The following is a 17,161-nucleotide window of genomic DNA, read 5'->3' on the forward strand; positions in this document are numbered from 1 at the left end:
GAATTTAATTTGAATCAACCAATTAAATAGAATCAATACATTTCCAGAATTATATGTGAGAAACAATAGTTTAGAAAACTGCAAATGTCACACACAAAACACAACAACACACAAAAGCTATGGTGTTTCGAAAAAGCAGAGCTACTGTCGCACAAATGCTGTGCATTTATAGAAACGCAACAAATTATGACTGTTTACTGGGGTCATAATGTGCAATCTGTCAATAAATAATGAAAAGGACAGACAAATGTGTACAGTGTGCACTAGGCTTCAGTCCTTCACACTGACTTTGCAGTTTTTCTGTAAAAGAAAAGTTTTTTGATTATACTGTACATATACAACAACACCCGGAGCGGTTCGGATCACTTTCTCTGTTTGGAAACAGAATGAGATCTATAGACAATACACATTACACATACTTTAAAACGAGACGCACTAATTATTTCCTGTCCGTGATCCTATATGAATTGCTTTTGAAAAAGTACCATATGACAATTCCTCTCTTTACATTGTGCTATTGACTAGCATTCTTCTAAAATAGCAGGTCTTCATTGTGCTCTTTATCTCACTTCAATGTTCCATCCAGGACAATGAGACACAAAGAACGCTGTTAAACCCCAGATTGCCTTTTTATAGCAAAGTCTGTTGGATTTTCCCGAACGTTTAGCTCTTTAGCGCTGCCAGGCATGCATTTACTAGTGTTAAACTGCATCCACAGCACATTCTGACTGTATAACCCAACAGCGAGTCGCTATCTGACGAATGAATGCATTTAAATGTAAATATTAGAGAAAGAAGCACTTTGCAGAGGGATTTAAGTGCTTGAATTTCATCTGAACAGTGTTGGCGAGGTTTCGTCTGTACTGGAACGTGGCCGCTCAGGCAAACGAAAGGCCCAGCTGCTGTTCTATCGGCTCCTTGCTCTGCTTTTCAGAGCTTGTCTGTCTAGGAAGCAGAAGATTTCCAATTAGAATGAGTTCAGAAACGTAGCACACTACAGTACCGCTATATTTAATGCCGGTTGGACAGGAAACCTTAAAGTCCCCCTGTAGTCAATAATTCTGTCCCTTAAAACTCATCTTTGATCACCAAAATGACATATTTAAGCGTTTTTTCTTTGGAAAAAAGATTATTCATGTCTTAAAATAGCTTGAATGTAACTCGACACCCTTGCCTCATTTAGTATATGTGGTTCTATTAATATGCAAATGAGCCCCGCCTCCACTCAGCTCAGAGATCCACTGGTTGACGATCACACGTTGATCTGATTGGTTACAAGGTAGTTTGTGACGTCAGAAACACCAGTGATTTCAAAGCGTGTTTTTGAGACTGTCTTTGGTTCACTGCAGTTTTAAGGAGAAAATACTCAGCAATGCTGTCGACTTATGAATTTACACATGGTTTGTCTTAACAAACACCACATAGACATAAACAACATTAAAAGCTTGATTTTCAGCAAAGGGGAACTTTAACATTTCTGCAGTGTGTCTGCAAATGCAGATTTTCTGTTTGAACAGAATGTCCGGATGACATTTGGCTGCATCCCATAATGCAACGGTCTCCATTTAACCTTCAATTTCAATTGTGACTGATGAACTGGAAGTCATTTCGGTCTCAATCTCTTTTTGACTCATTATGTGAATGAACTAATGATGCCTATAGTACCTGAAAAGAGCCATTTGTTAGCATTGCCATTTCTCTCAAACACAGTTGCACAAATTTCAACTGAAATGAGAAAACGTTAAAAAAAATGCCTTTCATACTTTAACAGCACTCCAAAAATTGCTAAAACATCAACTATAATAATATGAAGAAATCTTTGCAATTTATACATAGCTTGCAAGTAAATTTACACTTGTTCTTGGAGAAATATGCTTTTAACCCAATAATGGTGTAATTCCATTATCTTCCAGCAGGGTTTCTAACGCAAACATTGAGCCCTTGGTTCTGACTGCCAAATAGTGATGGGTCGATCATGACTTATTTTGAACTAATCTTTAATGTGACTCGGGAACAACGAGTTGCCTTAGAGAGTGTTTTGTTTGTTTTGTTCTGTACAGGAAACATTACTCATTCGTTCACCTCCTGAGTCTTCAGATATGAGTCGTTCGCTCTTTTGTCTCTTGACGTGAAGGCCGTATTGGATACAGAAATTAACTAATATTTCCCAAATTTCCTTACAAACAAGTGCGTAGTTAGTTTATTTTTTACTCTTACAGTTGTGATGCATTTCTAGTCTCAAATTTCGTACAATTTATAAACTTGTGAATTTAGTTATGATGGTTCTTTTCCATAACTCGCAATGAACGAACGACTCGGACCCAAAGAATTGGCAGTTCCCTCCACAAAAACCCAATAGGATTTTTCCATTGGCTTTTGGATTATTGCAGAAAATAAGCTCTGTGACCAACAAATGTTTATAATTCTAACACGTTTTGTTTCAACGTGATAATCTTCACAAGTGAACCCAACTTTTATGAATTTTGAAGCATAAATACGATCAGCAGCAGTAAAAAGCTAAACGTAGGCTATAAACGTTCTACAGTCACATGACTTCAATGTCACCGCCACTCTTTCAGTCTTTATATAAAAACATTTTCCCTGAAAGTTTGAGTTGGAATAGTTTGCAAGAGCGAGATTATAGACACCATGAGGCTGTGAAATCGACTAGTGAGTAGATGATGTTTAATGTCCGACAACCTCTGTAGACTCATTTAGACACGTGTTAGCAACTGCTTTAAAAAATCATTCACAAAGGTGTGTTTTATGTTATGGAATTAAACGTGAAAATATCTTGAGCTTGTGTTCACCACAGATGTCATTCCAGGCATTTAACCAGAAACCCATTGACTTCAGGACGATGGAACCAGTGCTAAAATACAAACTCATTTCTGGGTTTTTGCTGTAGCTACACAAATACGTCATGCCTGCAGCACTCTTCAGTGCATACTTAAGTTTTACTAAGCATTAAGTTCAAACATTGCCGTTGTCGTCTCCCAACCGAACTCTGAAAGTTTGCATGCTTTAGAGCAGCAAATGAGCTTTAACGTAAGCCCCGCTGGTGCGCATGTCTTCATAATGCGATGAGGGCCCTTCCGGGGGGCCGGCGTTCAAAGCAGCATTCGTCATCTTTATCGCTGAAGGCGCAATTACACAATTAGGAATACCCCAACAGACTGCAGCCGTTTTCAACTGTGCAGTTGTAAATAGAACAAACATCTGTTATTACCACACGCCACATCGCTTCTGCTCGGACACTAATTAATTACCCGGGGAAACGGCGTCATTAGTAGCTGCGGGGGGACAAAACATCGCCTGAGGTCGTCGCGTCTTTTTACATGCAAATGCATTGGTGAACGTGCTTTGCCGCCACCTGATTGGTCAAGTTCACACGCGCGGGTCACTTACAGGAAGTTAACGAGCAGATCCTTCTGTCTGGAAACGAACGCAGGGACTCGAATGCTGTCAAACATGACAAATACGGGAGAAATGCAAATCTTATATTGTAATTGCGCCACAAGCTCACTTCATTTCTCTGATGGATTCAATTAAACTTCAACAATCTGCTCTCCATTTGTCTCTCCTCATGCTCTCTGCTTATCTCCCTCTCTGTCGCTCTTTCTTATTCTGCGAGACACTTAAATAATGAGGAAGTTGAATTAAAGGGAGAACGGTGACGTGGAAACGGTAGCTAATCTCTGCCGGCTGTAGCACAAGCTGTTCCGCGAGGAACGTCAGGTGGATTGTCTCGAGAAAATGATAGTAAATTAAGCGTTGAGTCTGTCAGATGGTTTAAAGTGCTTGTGCTGCACCAAACACTCGTATAACCCAACGAAGTAAGAAAGTGATGGCTTATTTTATTAGAGGACAGTCCAAGCTCAAGAGAACAAACGTTGAGAGATCAGAGCTGACAGAGAATGTCCTAAAGCACAGGAGCTTTACAAAGGGCAGTGATCATGGAGATAAATAGGCCTAGTCCAGGAATATGACAGAGAACTTAAGTGAACTGACCTGAGATCATAGTCAAGGAGATCTACAATACCTGGAGAAAGCTGGATGTTATTCCTCAATATATCAATGATTCGGCTGGTACAGGACCCTCTTGAAGTATGTAGGCCTACATTTAGCCCACATTAATGTTGAATAGCCTAACAGTTAGTAAAATGAAACATTTGCAAACATATACCCAGCTAACAAAACTATTTTCTTAGCGTTTTGCTAATGTTCCCTTTTAGATGTGAAAAAGCTATTTCTGTGTTGTTTTTTAAAAATGTTTTTAAAAATCTTATCGGTTATGTGAATGTTAAAGGGACTGTTCACCCAATTTTTTTAATTCTGTCATCATTTACTCACCCTCATGTTGTTCCAAACCTGTTTGAGTTTCTTTCTTCGGTTGAACACAAAAGAAGATATTTTGAAGAATGTTGATGGACCCCATTGACTTCCATAGTAGGAAAAAAATGGCTACCGTCAACTGTCTGGTTATCAACATTCTTCAAAATATCTTCTTTTGTGTTCAACCGAAGAAAGAAACTCAAACAGGTTTGGAACAACTTGAGGGTGAGTAAATGATGACAGATTTTTTAATTTTTGGGTGAACTTTCCCTTTAAAGGAACATTCCATTTGATCATTCTTCAAACATTATGGGAATGTTACTTTTGAATGTCTTCTGAACATTCTGAAACAAGTTGTAGCGTTTAAAAAATATTAGACAAATATCCAACTAAAATGTTGCAGAATTATTTTTTAATCAAAGACTAAAGATTAATGTTACTGGAAGAAGAATGTTTGTGCATTACCTCGCCAGAACGTTAGCCAAAGTTCTGAGAACGTTTCCTGTTAGCTGGATATATACATTATATTTTAGATCCCCTCCTCGACAAATCCTTTAAATGTAACGATATTCAGTAAACAGACACAAATTATGGCATTTATTAAAAACAACAATTATAAGCGCCAATCCTAAACAAATTTATTTAAAGCAAAACTGAAAATAGCTGCATGGCGTGTGGGAAATAAAATATAGAAATAAATTTGTATATAATGTTTTTTGGTATATTTGTATATAAATACAGTATGCAATAAAATCTGTCATGGACCAATTAGAATCAAGTATTTAAGAAGGTCTATGTACAGTATAGTGAACGGGACAGTTGATCCAACAGATCCAATCTGTAAATAAACACTCTTCAAAGACCCGGATCCTCAGTCAGATCTCGTTTCTCTTCATCTTGGACATCATTACTGTGAAAGTGATTGTTAGATGGGAAATATAACTGTCATTTTCTCTACAAACAAAAGCCCCCAGTATAAAAGAAGCCTCTCTAAAAATACATCAACTCAAGGACAGGAAATACACATTACAGAAGTGCTTTCAGTCACCTTTATGAGGCTTTTATGGGCTCAGAATTCAGAAATAGCCATGTGCCGACTGTACAAGTGTTAAAAAAAAAGAAAAAGAAAAGAATCGGCATATTTTTAGCATAAAGTCTTAAATGCCGGAAATTATATTTGTACACTAAATAAAGTTTATTTATAACGACATTAACTTTCACAAATGTGGATATATTCAGTTGAATATAATTATCTACTGTAGATACAATATTCAGTCTTTAATAAAGTAACATGCTTAACACCCAAGGGTTTATGTTATTATTATAATAACTTTGCATATATTGAGATAAGAGTCAATAGCCTGTGGAGATAATGTCTTAAAACAACAATGACTGTTAAAATAACTGCTCGAAGGCTCCTCGGCTATTAATGTACGACTTCGCCAATGGTTATTTTAGCATTTTCACTTCACATAGTTCATGTTTTCGTCTCTACAAAGGTTACAACAGACATTTTGCCCGCGTCTTCTTGCCACCTTTGGTAAATCTTCCAATTAGCCGCATCAGTTCCTGGTCTTGGCATGATGTCACTTTGAGTATTGAGATGACTCTCCGAATAGACTGTAGATGTATAAAAGGAGCGTGTTTATCAAACTACATCTAGTCTTGTGTAGCCTGACTTTGGACTAACAGCAATGTACAACAACTGTCTACACAAATCACATATAAAAACTATCAGCCATTTTTTTATATGTAACAAAACTTGCCATTTCAGACAATAAACAAGTGCACACAGACACACACACAGACACAGACACACACACACACGCGCACGCACACACGCACACACACACACACACACACGAAGGGTTGCCATGTTTTATGGGGACTTTCCACACACACGCACGCACACACACACACACACATGCACACAAAATGGGTTGCCATGTTTTATGGGGACTTTCCACAGACATACTGATTTTTACACTATACAAACTCTATATGTGACCCTGGATCACAAAACCAGTCACATGTCGCACGGGTATATTTGTGGCAATAGCCAACGATACATTGCATGAGTCAAAATTATCGATTTTTCTTTTATGCCAAAAATCATTAGGATATTAAGTAAAGATCATGTTCCATAAAGATATTTTGTAAATTTCCTACCGTAAATATATAAAACATTTATTTTTGTGAGTGAATGCAGCACAATCGTGAACATAAATGAACAACTTTAAAGGCGATTTTCTCAATGTTTTGATTTTTTTTGCCCCATCAGATTCCAGATGTTCAAATAGTTGTATCTCAGCCAAACATTGTCCTATCCTGACAAATCATACATCAATGGAAAGCTTATTTATTCAATTTTCATGTGATGTTTAAATCTAAATTTCAAAAAATTTACCCCATGTGGTTTTGTAGACATATTTTTTCCCCTTACATTAACCCTACCCCTATTTCCTCATGGGGACCATAATGTAGGGTTTACCTGAACCCCACACACATACATAAATACATACATTTCATTACTAATTTCATTTATGATAATAAAGACACACATCCAAACACACAAGACCCACAATCCCTCCACTAGAGCACCGGCCAACACAAAAGCCGCTGTTACTCCACCATTTCACGGGCCATTTCTCTGATGTAAAAATAATCAATCACTCCTGACACTTGTGTATGAGGTCCTTTATTACACCTGATAATCACAGCAGGTAGAGTCTACAACAACATCGATGAAGCGCACTTACAGCTGTGTTCCTCTCCGATCCTCTGAGAGCCGTAAACAAAGGACATGTGACCACTGTCACGATAAAAAAACAACTGATCCATACTATATGAGGCTGGTTATGATGTCACAGGGCCGGGTCGTTCTGATTGGGCAGCAGATTGATGCTGACAGCAAGCGTAAGCGCATAAGAGCTGTGTTATACAGTATACAACATAAAACTTCATTAAAAAGACATGAACTTATGAATATGCTTAAGCACAAAAGCCACTGAAGAAGAAAAAGCTAATAGAAACAAGCTTTGTTGCTTCAGTTCTCTGCACTGCTATATGATTTGCACAAGACAACAAACTCAGTTGTCACACAGCTTCACACTGCTTTGCTAAGCTTGCATTGATTTTTTCCCCCTATTGCATCAAATACAAAGCTAGTTTTCTTAATACAATCAGAATACGAATGACAAGAGAAGTATATGTGAATATTGACACTTTCAGCTATGCAAATTCAATTTTACACATCATGATCTGAAATGTTAGCCTGACTTCATCATACTCATATTCTAGTCAGAATGTGAGTCTGATACTGCTCAATAGAGCTTTGATTATGAGGCGTGTCTTAACCGAACCAGGAAAAAAAAAAACTCTGCACTCAATTGGATAGACCTACAACCAATCAGAGTAACGCAGTAAGTGGTGTATGTTGAGCGACGCATATTTTTTTATTTTTTTATTGCAAATCAAAAATATTACAATACTTGAAAATTAATAAGGGGGGATACGGGCAATATCACATGTAGATATACGGGCAACATAAATCATCATGGTATATCATCACAACAGATACCTTACGCGACGCATAGTTGTCAACAGAGCTCAACTGCACACACGCAGGAAGAAGTAGTAAAGTAATGAGTAAAGTAATAATAAAGCACTCCATGAGTGTGACCAAAGGAGAAACCACAATGACCACAGGGTTTTCATTGCGTCCCATCTTCTTAGCGACCATCGGAGCCAGCTGATCAATTAAACTTTTGCCGAATCCCGTAGGAAGGACGGCAAACACATCTTTCTGATCGACAGATGCCTTGATTGCGGTTCTCTGTTCGTCTTTTAAAATTAATCCACTGTCGATTTCTCTTATAACAGACGCGATAGCGGAATCTAAACATCTCCTGCTGCAGTCAACCCAAGCGCTCTTTGGTGACGTGGGTGATTACGTAACCGCAGATCATCTGTCCATCATCGATTAAAGCCCGCCCTGGCAATTTGATTGGCTCGGCCTTCTGCGAGCCGAGCATAATTACTCCTCAACGGATCGAGTCCAGACCGAACTTCCCGACCAAAAAATGTTGTGGGCGGGGTTCGGGCTGGCACCCAGGCTACTGAAATGTCAGAAAGCAATGCAAATAAAAGATTCATCCTGAAGGGGCCACAAGGGGTGCTATAACAGACATTAGTATAAAGTGTCTTTTTCTACCATCGTTTTTCTCTTTCAGGTCAACTACTGTCATCTCAGCACTACAATTAGAAAAATATGACCAGATTAGTCATTTAAACTCTCAACATGTACCTGAATCTTCAGGTTGCACATCTGCCTATCCAGCCTGCCTTAAACCAGAAACCAGAAAATTACATTTCCATTATCTGGTACAGTAAGTCATTGGTGCGGTTTTAAACCCTTCTAGACCAGTTTAACAAGAATTTCAGTCACAAGTCCCTATTAACTAGATCAAAACTAATTAGTTTGAGCATAATCTAACATGTGGCTTGATTTGTTGTGGCTAGGTAATGCAGCTGTGCCTAAACAATGCAATCCTGACAGCAAAAACACTCGTGTGCTGTTCTTTTCAATGCATTGAACGCAGGGTCCAAAATGAACACTTGCCAAGCAGAAAACACGAGTAAAAACTGGCCTTGGCAAATACATTAAACAGCTACTCGACTGTTGGCAACATTGTATTCGGCTTAAACTGAACTGTAAGAATGATAGACTGACCCTCACTGGTGTAAGTGACGTGCAAATTAAACACAAGACATGCAAACGTCTACTGAAGAAAATATTATAAACTGATCAGAAGTGACAGTGAAGAAAAGATTTCTATTTCAAATAAATGCTGTTCTTGGTAACGTTCTATTCATCAAAGAAGATATATATCACAGTTTCCACAAAAATATGAAGCAGGACAACTGTTTATAACATTGATAATAATCAGAAATGTATCTTGAGCATCAAATCAGCATATTAGAATGATTTCTGAAGGATCATGTGACTCTGAAGACTGGAGTAATGATGCTGAAAATTCAGCTTTGATCACAGGAATAAATTACATTTTACAATATATTCACATAGAAAACGGTTATTTTAAATTGTAATAATATTTCAAAATATTACTGTTTTTCTATTTGTATGATCAAATGCTGGTGAATATAAGATATTTTGGCTCTAAACTCCATTGTCAATAGCACAAAACATTTTTTGAAAAAATATAAATGCACAATTAAGTCACGCTGGTAAGAAATATGTATGGCTAGTAAATTTCCCAGTCCACATGCCATTGGCAGGTGTGGAAAAGGTTGATTTTGGATCCTGATTGCACTGTTTGAGCTTCATCCCGCATCACAGCCGAAGGATAAATCCCTGTTGACATCACACGTATAAAGTGTTTCATTAAAAGCGCCTGCTGTCTAATGGCTGTGTGTCGGAGAGACACACACAGGGTCATCCGCCTGCGGCTGCGCGAGCTCAGATCCGTGGACACATTCGACTGAATCTGTGCCCATGACCCACCGCGCTTCCTCTAATTGAGATGAACGGCAATGTTTGTTTTAAATGCTGATTTATTCTTGCAAGCCCTTCGCTGAGCTGAGCGACGCCCACCGCGCGCTCTTTAGATTTGCCACAACACCCAAAAGCGCAATCAATCAAAACCCCCCACCGCTACAACGGGCTTTTAATTAGGTCCCGTCCAACCGGGGCCCTCGCCCGTCAAATACCTGCAGAGAGAACCAATCACAACTGGAACATCTGGGGGAGAAAAGCCCTAAAATATGTGTTAAATCAGGCAGCTGTGGGACGCTGGGATCTGTCGCTGACTGCTTTTTGCTTACAGTTTAGCTAGAGAAAGAGAATCTATCAGCGGTTGTGTCTCTCGAGCAAACCAGCAGTGAAAGACGCCCTGGAGGCCAGTTAAAACACTGTGGAAATGGCTGTCTTTGACCGTGAGATTGAGAGAATATTTAATGAAGGGTTGAAGGGATGGTCATTATTCACTCACCTTAATGTTGTTGCCAACATGTATGCTGTTGTTTCTTCCTTGGAAAACAAAGGGAGAATTGTTTAAGAATCCTTACACAGAGTTTTCCAAGCAGACGGAAATTTAAGTTGTTCTTCAATATTTGGAATCAGAATACAGATTTAGTTGCTCTTGGTGAAGTTTTTGATCAATAACAGCTTTTTGGCCAGTTTGCAAACAAAGCTATCACAGAAGACTAGACTGTTTTCAAAGAAAATACTATTTCAGTCTTTCTACCTCAAAATGTCAAGGTTAATTCAATGTCGTTTCTAATTATTTGTACAAGCCTACTACTGTAGCAATTTCTGATTGCCAATCATACATAAATAAATAAAAAAAAAGGTAAAATGCCTGCACTAAAAAAAATCATGGCATGGCTTATTAATAACTATTTGCATAATTGATTATTTAAATAATATTTTTTTCTAAATGCATTTATTCAAATCAGCATATATTTGTTTATTTTTAAGACAATTACATGTATTCATTTAAAAATATGAACAAATATCTGTGGAACAAGCAATAATCAGTTATTTCAAAAGACTGAAACTAATTGGATTTATTGATGATAAACCTGGTTATTGTAAAAACTATTCATATTTCATGTATGACTGTCAAATATGCATCACATTAAGTGTATTATTTTATATTTAAATGGTGTAATCCAAATGCAAATGGAGATATTACATGTATAATTGAAATACTAAAGCTTAAATAGGCCTAAATATCTTTTGAGTGTATGTTATGTACTTTTATGATTCTGTTTTATTATTTTTGGAGCTTAACAGGCTTCTTTTGTTAGGGTGAGTAAATGATGACAGTGTTTTCATATTTGGGTGAGTGAATCCCTTTAAGTGCATTGACAGTTGATTCGGATCTTGTCATCCACTGAATCTCTGCTCTGACTTTTAGTTGATACCATGACAACCAAATATCAGTATCTCTTACAGTAACAGTATCAACAAAATAAGTTGATTAGTGTGTTATGAAAGGAACTGTCTGTTTACTGTGATACCATGACAACAGTCTCTCTCAGTAACTATACTTAGACAATTAACTCAAAGGGTTAACGATGCGTTTCAGACACACTGCAGACAAACACAGCCAGACATTATATATACAACATAACTTCAAATTTGAACTATACCTGGTTTTCATTCAGTAAACATATTTTATATGAATGAAAGACCCTTAAAAAACAAGCTAAGTCATTTTAAGCATCAGTTCAGGTAGAAACAATAGCTCATATGACACATTGTGTACTAATTGTGATGCAGATCAATTAAAATGCATTTAATATGGAAAAATATAAGGAAAAAAACCCTATTAAGGACGCCCAAGCAATTGTGTATTAGACTTAATAGTGAAAAAAAAGAGACTAAACATCAGTGATGCTTCAGAAATATCTCCCTATCTGTGGTATCTTATTAAAAAAAACTGACCATTAACATTAATACCATGACAACAAACATCTCAGCATCTCTTAGAGTACACAGACATCAAAGGGTTAACCGTTATGCATTTCAGACAAACTATACAGACAAATCTTAGTTTGCATAGTAACAGTTGCTGTGCTATGATATTAGAGATGTGCACCTGTCATGCATATAAAGCCAATTAATGGAATTAAACAACTTTGACGAACAAACAGCCTTGTCAAAGATGTCATTGAAGATCCCCAAGCAAATGTTGCATTCATGTGAATACAAAAAAAAAAAAAAAAAAAAAAAACCCTAAAAAAACAACTTTAGCACCGGGAGAAACAAACAGACTGAATTGAGCCCCAGATTTGGCCCCTGGCACACAGACAACTGCAAAATGCGTCAGCAGACCCGATGCAGCAGAAATTTACATGCATGTTTGTTTGACAGCAGCATGAAGCTCTTCCCTGTTCCTACATGCATGTGTCTTTTATTTCGGCGCACGTTTAGCATGTCAGTGTTGATGCCAGGTTCACTCACCGCACAGATCGAGTCAAAAATCCGCGTCGATCCTCTCCGTCCTTGTTCGTTTTCTCACGGAAGGGCCCCCGGTAAGACTCTCCGCCGTTTCCCTCCGGTAACACGGTACATCCTCTAGAGAAGCTGAGCAGAGAATCCGCTACTGTCTGTCCGCTCCTGATGAAGATGATGATGATGACAAACGGCGAGCGCACATCACATCACTGAACGAGGAAGACGGGTTACATGACGAGCGCTGCCGCTGATGATGATGATGATGATGCGGGAGAAGGACGCGACCGGATCCCACATCAACCACTGGATGAATGTGAACATGAAGACTGAGGAGCTGCACCACACGGTAAACACGGGGGTGTTGCAATGACTGGACATCCCATAGGAAAGAAAAAATAGCAATGAGATCTCTGTAACCGCTCAGAGATTCTCCTGGACAGCAATGAGATTAAATATGAAGGAATTACAGTCTCCTGCTTTTTAGAATTTTTGTCATGTTTCTCCCCTATTAGATCTCAGCAATGTCTCAAACTATGTGCAAATCTGCATTGCATTGAAAAGTCAGATTCTTCTATGTGAGCTCAAATATGTCTCATGTAATTCTTCCGAGACCCAAATAAATCAAGTAGAAAAAACACAAATGAGATCTCTTTAACATCAATTGATAAACAGCAGTGAGATTAAATGTAGAGCAATTACAGTCTCCTGCTTTTCAGAGGTTTCTCATGTTTCTCCTCGAGATCTCAACTATATCTCAAACTTGCATTGAAAGTCTGCATTGAAAAGTCAGATTCTTCGACATGAGCTCAAATATGTCTCATCTAATTCTTCTGAGATCCAAATAACCCAAGTAGAAACAACACAAGAGAGATCTCTTTAACATATCAACTGATAGACAGTGATAGAGTTTCCAGTTTCCTGCTTCTCATATATTCTCCTAAAAGACCCCAGTGGTCTCATGTTTCTCCTCTAGAGATCTCAATAATGTTTCAAACTTGCATTGCATTGAAAATCTGTGTTGAAAAGTGAGATTCAATATGAACTCAAACATTTCTCATCTATTTGTTCTGAGACTAATGCATGCAGAAAAATCACAAATAAGATCTCTTTAACATCTCAATCGATTCACGGACAGCAGCGAGATTAAATATAGAGCAATTAGTCTCCAAAAGTAAAAGACCCCAGTGATCTCACATGTTTTTCTTCTAGAGATCTCAACAATGTCTCAAAGTTGCATTGAAAATCTGCATTGAAAAGCCAGATTCGCCAGTGTCTCCTCAAACATTTCTCTCATCTAATTCCTTTGAGACCAAATTACCCAAAATATCTCTTGAGAAAAAACACAAATGAGATCTCTTTGACATCTCAGTCAATTCTTCAGATAAAATGAGATTAAATACAGCAATTATGGTCTCCAGCTTCTCAGATTTTACTCCTAAATTAAGACCCCAGGGATCTCACGTTTCTCCTCTAGATGTCTCATCAATGTCTCATATGTTTTAAATTTTGCATTGAATTGAAAAGTCAGATTTTTCCATATTACCTAAATATTACTTATCTAATTATTGAGACCAAATTACCCGAGTATCTCATAAGAAAATCACAAATGAGATCTCTTTAAAATGTCAACCGATTCTCTAAGACAGCAATGAGATTAAACAAATAGCAATTAGAGTCCCATGTTTCTTAGCTTTTTCTCCTGTAGTCTCCTCTAAAGATCTCACAATGTGCCAAAATGCCAATGATTCTCAAATATTTATCATTTAATTCAAAAAAATGACCAAATTATCTCTTTTAAAAAATAAATAAATAAAAATCACAAATGACATCTCTTTAATATCTCAACTTGTCTCCAAGACAGCAGTGAGATGAATTAGAGCACGTGTACTTGAATCTTTTGTTAAAGTCTTAGATTTTTCTCCTTTTTGAAGATACTAAATTATGCTAAAAGTAAAATGGACTTTATCATCAAAAAGAAAATTAACCAAATTCTTCTGAGACCAAACTCAGTTGCTTCTAAAGCTACAAGATTAATTTTATCAACATTAATTTTATAGTTCTATTTTAGGAGAAACATATGAAACAAAGGCGATAACCCAATGAATCTCATGAGCGATGAAAGAGTCATTCCTTCACTTTTCAAACTTGAATTGATTGACTGATTGATTAATGGAAACATTTCCACAGCAGGCCATTAATCAAATAACATGTCATATAATAAATGCAAATGCAATGGATGATCTTCAAAACACTGTTTTGATATTAAGAGGTGTAGAAAAGTGAAGTGGAGATGATGGAGATGTTGGTAATGTGGGTTTGGACTCATTCTGGTTATGGTCTGCGTGGGGTCTCGGCTCAAGGAGACAAACGTCCCTGTGCTCAGTGTTAAGGGCAGAACAGACGTGTGTGAACTGATGAACGAGTGATTGGGATGCGGCCGGTGTGGTTTAGCACTGAATGTAAGCATGGATTACTCTTATGTTACCAAGAGCCCTTCATGTCCGCAGGCGCTTGTGCACTTGACAGGGTTTAATGTTTGAAGTGTGTTTGCAGTGACTCTCTATACGAGGACGCTGCATGTAAATGCACACATGGCTATACGTACACTCAAGGGCAAACGCATACACACGTTATTAAGCTGCGCTAAAGCCACTCTGACTTCTTGACCCCTCCTTCCTTAAGGATGAACTGTTATATTCCCAGATGACTGGAACGGACGTCATGTTTCTGCTTTCGCTGCTCTCATCAGCGCTGTAGGGGGTGAGCAGAAGGTTTCACACAAACACACACACACACAGATGTAGATGTTTCCTGTTCGCACATCAAATGCTCGTCTGCACCTAAAGGGCAAATGAAAGGCAGGAACATTTGTAAATAACCGACGTCATGCGTTTTAAATGATGAAACTGGACACTGGAGTTTATAAGAGCAGGTTTCAGATTCATGGTTGAAGGTCACTTCAGCAAACCACTAAATAAATAGGCTCATATCTCGCCCACCTTCTGTTCACTATAAAAGCGTTTGGATCAAAGCATCTGCTAAATTAATGTAAATGTGCAGTGACCCTAAAAAGTTTGGAAGCACTAAGTTCCATTAGTTAACATTCAATGAGCATCACATTTGTTACAGTATTTATAAATCTTTGGGTAACACTTTATTTTACAGTGTCCTTGTTACATATGTAACATGTAATTACCGTAGTAATAACAGTAAATTATGCATAATTACATGCAACTAACCCTCAAATCCCAATCCTACCCTAACCCTATAAGTACATGCAGTTGCTTATTATTACTCAGTACTTAAATATACTGTATAATTACACTGTAACAATGACACCTTAAATAAAGTGTAACCAATCTTTGTTAACATTACAGTGTTACGGTGTATTTATACTTTTAAGTACTGAGTAATAATAATTAACTACATGTATTTACTATAGGGTTAGGGTTAGGAGGTTTGGTTTAGGGTTAGTTGCATAGTTATGTATATTATAATTATTAGTAATTATTAGCAATTATTATTACTATAGTGACAACACGCAACATGTAACAATGATCCTAAAATCAAGTGTTACCAAAATGGCAAGTAACACTGAATTCAATGTGAAATTTTGAAGTACAAGAACTGAAAAAGTATTTATTTGTATAATAATAATTATATTATAATCTTTGATAAATATTTTTTTACAGTGTACAACTGTTTGTTGTTAGTTCATGTCAGCTCAGGTCCATTAAATAATATTACCAGATACAACTTTTGATTTAAATAGAGTGTTCTTAAATGTTGAAATTAACATTAACTATGATTAATAAATTATTTAGTAGCATTCTTCATTGTTATGTTCATGTAACTCATGTAATTTACTAGTGTTAACAAATGGAATCTAAGGTGTTACCAAAAGTACTGTAAGCCACACTTATTTTTTTATTATATTATAAAATCTCAAAGCAAAAAATAAGTTTGTTAGGTTTTGTAAAGGACACTATTATGATAACCAAACCATGTGGAACATTTACATATTTGCAGAAAAGCTACTGTTAAACTCCTCAAATCTATAAAATAAGTTTCACGAATGGGCTACTTTCAGCTTTCAAACTTTAAAAGTAGTTCAAATGATCTAGATTGTAGATCTAGATGTTATTTAGGCCAACATCAAAAAGCTTGAAAGTCGAGTTTGACACGGATCTGAGCTCAAACCAGCAGGGACAAACACTCAGATGCTGAGTCCATATGCCTCGCATTCTCTCCTTCATCTCCTGCAGCCTTCATCTGGAAACCTGCTCTTGAGCGTAAAAATCAAGTATGTAAAACACTGGGCTAAAATAATCAAGCATCCATCACAGAATAGCGTAACGGGTGCATCGACCAACCTCAACACCAACCTCAACCCAAACTAATTGAATGTTGATTCATTCCGATATGAGAAGTTTGACCTATCTCAGTTAGGGTAGATTAGTGTGATTAGATAGATTAGTTCGGGTAGATTAGTGTTAGATGATTCTGCACCTGTCGTACAGATCTGAGATCAGATTACTTCCGTTCTTGCTGATTGAAAATGTGTTATGCAATGATACAAATTCAGAATTAAGCTCTGTTGTTCAGAAATAGTTCAGTGCATTATCATTACAAACATTTCTTGATTATACACTGGCAGACATGAAAGCAATGAAGCAATGACTGGCCACTTCATTAGGTACACTGTGCTAGCACCAATTTTTTCGACCTTAATTCTTCATAGCACAGATTCAACAAGCTGCTGGAAACATTTATCACAGATTTTGGTCCGTATTGTCATGATTGCATCACAGTTGCAGATCCATGATGTGAATCTCCCGTTCC

At 37.3% G+C, this 17,161-nt stretch overlaps 2 protein-coding genes across 2 annotated transcripts in view; one reads left to right on the top strand and one right to left on the bottom strand.

The window, feature by feature from the left end:
* The window catches only part of dlgap4a (discs, large homolog-associated protein 4a), a 169,569-nt gene extending 156,790 nt beyond the window's left edge, over positions 1-12,779 (bottom strand). The window contains exon 1 of the mRNA XM_084098390.1: positions 12,326-12,779. The gene's annotated coding sequence lies outside the window, so the exon portion shown is untranslated. The remainder of the gene's footprint in view (positions 1-12,325) is intronic.
* The window catches only part of quoa (quattro a), a gene marked incomplete at its 5' end in the record, with an annotated part of 65,235 nt that continues 60,658 nt past the window's right edge, over positions 12,585-17,161 (top strand). Inside the window, one exon of the mRNA XM_084098660.1 lies at positions 12,585-12,665. Coding sequence (XP_083954786.1) covers positions 12,585-12,665 — 81 coding nt within the window. The remainder of the gene's footprint in view (positions 12,666-17,161) is intronic.

The sequence above is a fragment of the Abramis brama genome (assembly GCF_963993115.1).
Source record: "Abramis brama genome assembly, chromosome: 22".
Taxonomy (NCBI): domain Eukaryota; kingdom Metazoa; phylum Chordata; class Actinopteri; order Cypriniformes; family Leuciscidae; genus Abramis; species Abramis brama.